Here is a 5,437-nt window from a genome sequence, read left to right as displayed (position 1 = left end):
GCCAAAAATTGAACCTGAAAATTTAGAAAAGATGCTTATGCTTATATAAGCAGAGTCTCTCTTGGAGAAAGCACCATGTTAAGAACAGGAAAGCTCCCTGACACCATTGCTCATCTGTGCTGGCGGGGGTGGGGGGTGGGGTGGGGGGGACTGCAGGCCCAGAGGAGGGCACCCGGCCTCTCACGGCAGGCCCAAAGTGCATGTTGAGTTTTGTCCTTTGTTTACATCGCGTACAAGTGCGACAAGGCTGGATTAAGGTGAGGCGGGGCAGGACGTCCCGACAGACAGTACGGCCCGAGCTCAGAGAGGCAGCGTGGGAACAGGGAAGCACACCGTGAGAGGGCAGCAGGGAGGCGAGGACACAGACGGGTGCCTGCGGACACACCGCACACTCTGGACGCACAATCGGCTCCAGCGTAGGCAAAACAACGTGCGTCCGAGGGGCAAGCTCTCCATACACTCAAGCCTTCTTTTTCACCATGAACACGTTCCCAGAGAACCACACTGCCCCACCCACCACCCTGGGGAGGTTATTTCGGGAAGTTCCCAGAAGTGTGTGGACTCTGAGGCTCTGTGCACTTTTGTGCTGTGGCTACATGATGAAAAAGAAGGAGGGATGGCAGCCTTGGGGGTCTGTGCTCCCAAATGAGGCCAGGGCCAATTCTGCAGTAAATATCACCTTGGCACCTAAGGTAGCACAGTAGACAAATCTTGTGACCAGTCCCTTTTGTCTGTGCCATTCCAGGAGGCACCTCCTGGCACAGACAGCATCTGACATGTTGGGGCTCAACGAGACTGCTGGCTACACTGCACTGTCCACTAGTGGCCACCAGCCACGTGTAGCTGCTGAGCACTTGACACAGGCTGCAATAACCAAACAACTGATTTTTTTTTTTTTTTGTGAAGATCAGCCCTGAGCTAACATCCATGCTAATCCTCGTCTTTTTTTTTTGCTGAGGAAGACTGGCTCTGAGGTAACATCTATTGCCAATCCTCCTCTTTTTTTCCCCAAAGCCCCAGTAGCTAGCTATATGTCATAGTTGCACATCTTTCTAGTTGCTGTATGTGGGACGTGGCCTCAGCATGGCCGGAGAAGTGGTGCATCAGTGCGCGCCCAGGCTGCACCCGAGCCGCCAGTAGCGGAGCGTGCACTTAACCGCTAGGCCACAGAGCTGGCCGGCCACTGAATTTTTAATTTTATTGAATCTGAAAAAATTTCCATTCAAAAAAAACACTCCCATTACTACAAAAAACTCCCTTGGACAGCGATGCCCCTAGCCTATTTTCAGTGGTTAAATGGTTCCAGTGGGAAGGGAAAGCCAGTGGTAGGTTGACTTTAAACATGGTGTTACTCAAGTTTTTAGTTTAAGATTTTTTGTAGCAAAGTAGCAATACGTTGTTTTCAAACTGTGTAATTACTTACCTTATAATAACACCAGTTCCTGAAAAAAAGTTACAAAGTAAAAGCAGTTCCGTGGCCTGTAAGTAAATCCAGCGCAGGAAATGGGCCTTCTCCAGCGCGCAACCGGCCCTGGGATGGAATCCCAGTGGGGTGTGGCCAGGGCCTGCCCGACACCCAGCCTGTTCCAGCAGGAAACAGTGGAGCCGGATTATGAGGGCAGACCAGACCCTGAGAGACTGGAAGAATCTTAAACTCCGGCTTCAACCTTCACGAAAAACACGCTCTGAATCCACTGGCCTCTTCAGAGGCCTGGATCCAGAGTCAGGGTCAACGGACCTTCTCCGCTCCACACACCGCTCAGGAAGGGAGACCGCTGCTTCCGGCCCACCCCCCCAACCCCGACGATGCCTTTGGAGGGAGGCCTGCCCCTGCCCCCCCCAGCAGAGCCCTCAAACAGAGTCACAGGATCACTCCCCCAGGTTTAGCATCAGTCTTTAATGCTGTGGTGCTGCACATTGACAAGTCACACGCTTTGGTCTCACGTTGGCAGTGGCAACTGACAATGAATCTAAAGGTCTGAGCACCAGACTGGCCTGCAGGGAACAGACACTTGTCCCGACTCCCCACTCCCAAGGTGCCTTCTCAACTCCACCATGGCCCCATACAGGCAGCAGCTGCCGAGGACTGGTCTTTCTGGAATGCACACTGTCTTTACACAGAACTATAAAAACGTATTTACAGGCGTTCCACAGTGCTCCTGTAATCAGAAGCAAAGACCCTTTTATCAAAAGGGATTATATCTAGGGCTGTACAAAATACAAAAGGATTAGATCCCTTTGAATGAGTCCTTTGAATGAGTCCAAAGTCTATTACAGAAAAAATTACCAGGATCTCTGGTAAGCCGCAGGTATGCCAAAGGATTGCCTTACACAGCAGAATACCTGGTGAGTGCGCACACTCAGCCTTGGGGCCAGGGGTCGAGAGCACCCCCGACCTTCAGCGGAGAGGTGGCTGCGCCAGTCACTGGCTTGCTCCAGGCCGGCTCCCCTGGTCCTGCTGGAGTGAGAGGTATTGCTTGTGGGCGCCAGCCAGGCAGTTCTGCAAACACAGTCTAGGTTCTCGATTTGAGATGACAAAACAGAAAACTGGATTCTTTAGAGGAAAAGCAAGACATGGAAGACAAATACACAACAGACACGAACCCATCACACAGCAGAAACTGAGGAGTGTACCGGCTCTGCTGAGGAGGACGACAGGTCGACACCACCTCAGCTGCAAGCGAAAGGCCCACAGAGGAATGAGTCCAGCCGTGGGTCTGGCTCTGGCCCTGCAACAGGGCCTGGAGGAGGGCAGCGGCCCCTCCCGGGAGGGCTGCAGGACCCGGGCGCAGACTGCAACGCCTTTTCCTGCCGTGCCCACCACCTCCTGCCCTATCACTGCAAAAACCACTTCAGTCTAGTGCTCGACTTTCAAAGATTGTAATATATTCTCTGCAACACATTCAGCAGTACGGAGCCCTCCCTGGGCCCTCCCGCCCTCTCACTGGGCCACAAGTGGTGGAACGGTCCGGAAAGCCTTCAGCTCTGGAAAAGTCCCTGATCAGTCCTCGGAGACACGGTCAGCTATATCGGAAGAACCTGCTCCAGTACGGTTCTTGACGTCTGGGGGATCCTGTCCGGGAAGAGCACTTCAAACTCAATGATGAGATCCCCACGCTTCTCGGGGGTCTTGGGGAGAGGAAGGCCTTCTCCAGGAACTTTCCGCCGCATGCCAGGCCTGATGACGTCTTTGAACACGACAGGTATGGTCCTGCCGTCCAGAGTGGGGACGTTCACGGTACAGCCACACAGAGCCTCGGGAAAAAAGACACAGGGTTAGATGGAATACGCTCCTGCCTTCCCGGCTTTCCTGGCCGTTCCACCACTTCTGGCCCCGTGAGAGGGCGGGAGAAAGAGAGACTGCTCAGCTAGGTAAAGAGCTACCAGGCCTCCGCAACTGAGACCCTGCCGCCACATCTCCCCAGATCACCAGCACGGACGCCCCAGAAAGCCGAGCCCTGTCCGTCCGTTCCTGGTGCCTCCCCAGCCTGTCCCACACCAAGTGCTCAGAAACGCCTGCCAACCCAATACTGCACAGTTTCACCGGCAGCCCCTCCCCGCACCGACCCGCCGCCCAGAGCCCTACCTCCCGGAGGCTGATCCGGGCCGGGTAGATGACGTCGGAACCGTCCCTCTTGAAGACGTTGTGGGGCTTGTCCCTTAGAACAAAGACGATGTCGGCCGGAATGTTGGTGGAGGTCTGGTCGCCTTCCTTGGGGAAGGTGATCTTGGTCCCTTCCTTCCACCCGCGCTTCACTTCGATGGTCAGGATTTTGTCTTCGTTGCGAACGCTCTTTCCATCGGGGTTCAGCCGCTTGTGGGAGATTTTCATCTTCTTGGTACAGCCGCTATAGATCTCTTCGAGTGACACCCTCAGGTCGTGGGTGACGGGGGGATCTTGCTTCTTCCGGCTGGGCTCCTGGGCAGGGCGGGAGCGGCCCAAGTTCACGTTGGTGAAGGCGCCCATGCCCATGGGGAAGCCGGAGAAAGGGTCGTCGATATCCATGCCTTCCTCCCCGTTGCGCTGCCCGAAAAAGGTGTCAAACGGATTCCGGCCACCGAAGAACTGTGCGAACATGGCATGAGGATCTCCATGGAACGTGTAGCTGAAAGAGGTGCCGTCAGCACCCCCGCTGCTGCCGCCGCTGGGGCCGCCGCCCTTGAGGCCTGAAACGCAAAACGAGAAGCGGTCAGACGGCCGGCCCGGAGCTGCCCCCTCCCGAAGCGCCCCGGAGGAGAGAGCTCGTGAGCCGCGGGGGTTGTCTCAGCTCGGGAGGGCCGAGCAGACAGACGCCGCAAGGCCCCGCCCGCCCCGCAGCGGCGCCGCCCGCCCCGCCCCGCCCCGCCCCGCCCCGCCGGGCTCAAGGTCCGAGACGGCCACCTCCGGGCTCCCGGCCCGCCCGCTGCGCGCCCGCGCGCCCCCGCGACAACACGGCATCTCACGGACGGGCCGCCGCGCCGCGCACGCAGAGGCGGCGGGAGCCCTGGAGGGGCCGCGCGGGGCGGCGCAGCACGGCGCCCCGGCCCTCCGTCCCCGCGGCCAGCCTGAGCCGCCCAGGACGGGCGGACCACCCGCGGGCGTCCCTGCCCCCCGGAGACGCCCCCCGCCAAGGGAGCCGGGCCGGCCGCCGACGGGCGGGCGGAGGCGCGGGGAGGGCGGCCCGGACGTGCTGGAAGCTTCTGGGCGAGCCGCGCGGCCAAGCTCCCCCCGCCCCCGCCCCCGCCCACCGCGGAGCGGACGGCAGGGACCGGGGGTCGGGGCCGCGCCCCCGCCCCGCGCCCGGCGAACGGCGGCCCGGCACGCACCTTCCTCGCCCAGGCGGTCGAAGATGTCGCGCTTGCGCGGGTCACTGAGCACGTCGTAGGCCTCGGCGATCTCCTTGAACTTCTCCTCGGCGCCCGGCTCCTTGTTCTTGTCGGGGTGGTAGCGCAGCGCCTGGCGCCGGTAGGCGCGCTTGATCTCCTCGTCCGACGCGCCGCGGGCCAGGCCCAGCGTCTGGTAGTAGTCCTTGCCCATGACCCGCGGCCGCCACCCGCCCGGCTCCGCCGCCCCCGCCGCCCGGCCCGCACTCTATATACCCGTCCGGCGGAAGCTTCCAGAGCCCGCCAGCCCCCTCCAGACCCTTCTGCCCCGCCCCCGCGCCGCGCCCACCAATCGCCGCCGCCCTGGCCGCGACGCGCGACATCCGGGGCGGGGCCGCGCCGCCAACGGCCGCCCGCGCGCGGCCACGCCCCTCCCCTCGCCGGCAACGCCTCCCCGCGGCGCGCGCACCCGGCGGCGGAGGCCCCGCCCACCCTTTGCGGGGAGCCAATGGCGGCCTTGTTTCCCGCCCGTTTCCCGCCCCCTGCCCGGGTCCGTGGGTTACGGCGCACGGCTCCGGGAAGGGGCGGGGGCGGCCACGCCCCTTCCCCGGGAGACCTTACGCCCGCCGCGCCC

At 60.8% G+C, this 5,437-nt stretch overlaps 1 protein-coding gene across 1 annotated transcript; it reads right to left on the bottom strand.

Moving 5' to 3' along the window:
- Nucleotides 1-1,878: 1,878 nt before the first annotated feature.
- On the bottom strand, nt 1,879-5,057 carry DNAJB1 (DnaJ heat shock protein family (Hsp40) member B1). Its single transcript, XM_087425312.1, has 3 exons — nt 4,807-5,057; nt 3,587-4,167; nt 1,879-3,255 (listed from the first exon to the last, which is right to left on the bottom strand). Exons 1-3 carry the CDS (start codon nt 5,015-5,017, stop codon nt 3,025-3,027), a joined length of 1,023 nt encoding a protein of 340 aa, XP_087281438.1. The 5' UTR covers nt 5,018-5,057; the 3' UTR covers nt 1,879-3,024.
- Nucleotides 5,058-5,437: the final 380 nt, after the last annotated feature.

Source organism: Ceratotherium simum, chromosome 39 (assembly GCF_057802395.1).
Source record: "Ceratotherium simum simum isolate JZ-2026a chromosome 39, ASM5780239v1, whole genome shotgun sequence".
Classification (NCBI taxonomy): Eukaryota; Metazoa; Chordata; class Mammalia; order Perissodactyla; family Rhinocerotidae; genus Ceratotherium; species Ceratotherium simum.
The sequence above is the reverse complement of the archived record's forward strand: the minus strand, read 5'-3'. Positions and strand labels throughout refer to the sequence as shown.

What these genes read in the sequence shown, in the direction of transcription:
- DNAJB1 (XM_087425312.1), bottom strand. Translation starts at nt 5,017, where the DNA reads ATGGGCAAGGACTACTACCAGACGCTGGGCCTGGCCCGCGGCGCGTCG. An exon ending in CGACCGCCTGGGCGAGGAAG is followed by an intron (nt 4,168 to 4,806) that starts GTGCGTGCCGGG and finishes TTTGCGTTTCAG; the next exon opens with GCCTCAAGGGCGGCGGCCCC. An exon ending in CCCGGATCAGCCTCCGGGAG is followed by an intron (nt 3,256 to 3,586) that starts GTAGGGCTCTGG and finishes TTTTTTCCCGAG; the next exon opens with GCTCTGTGTGGCTGTACCGT.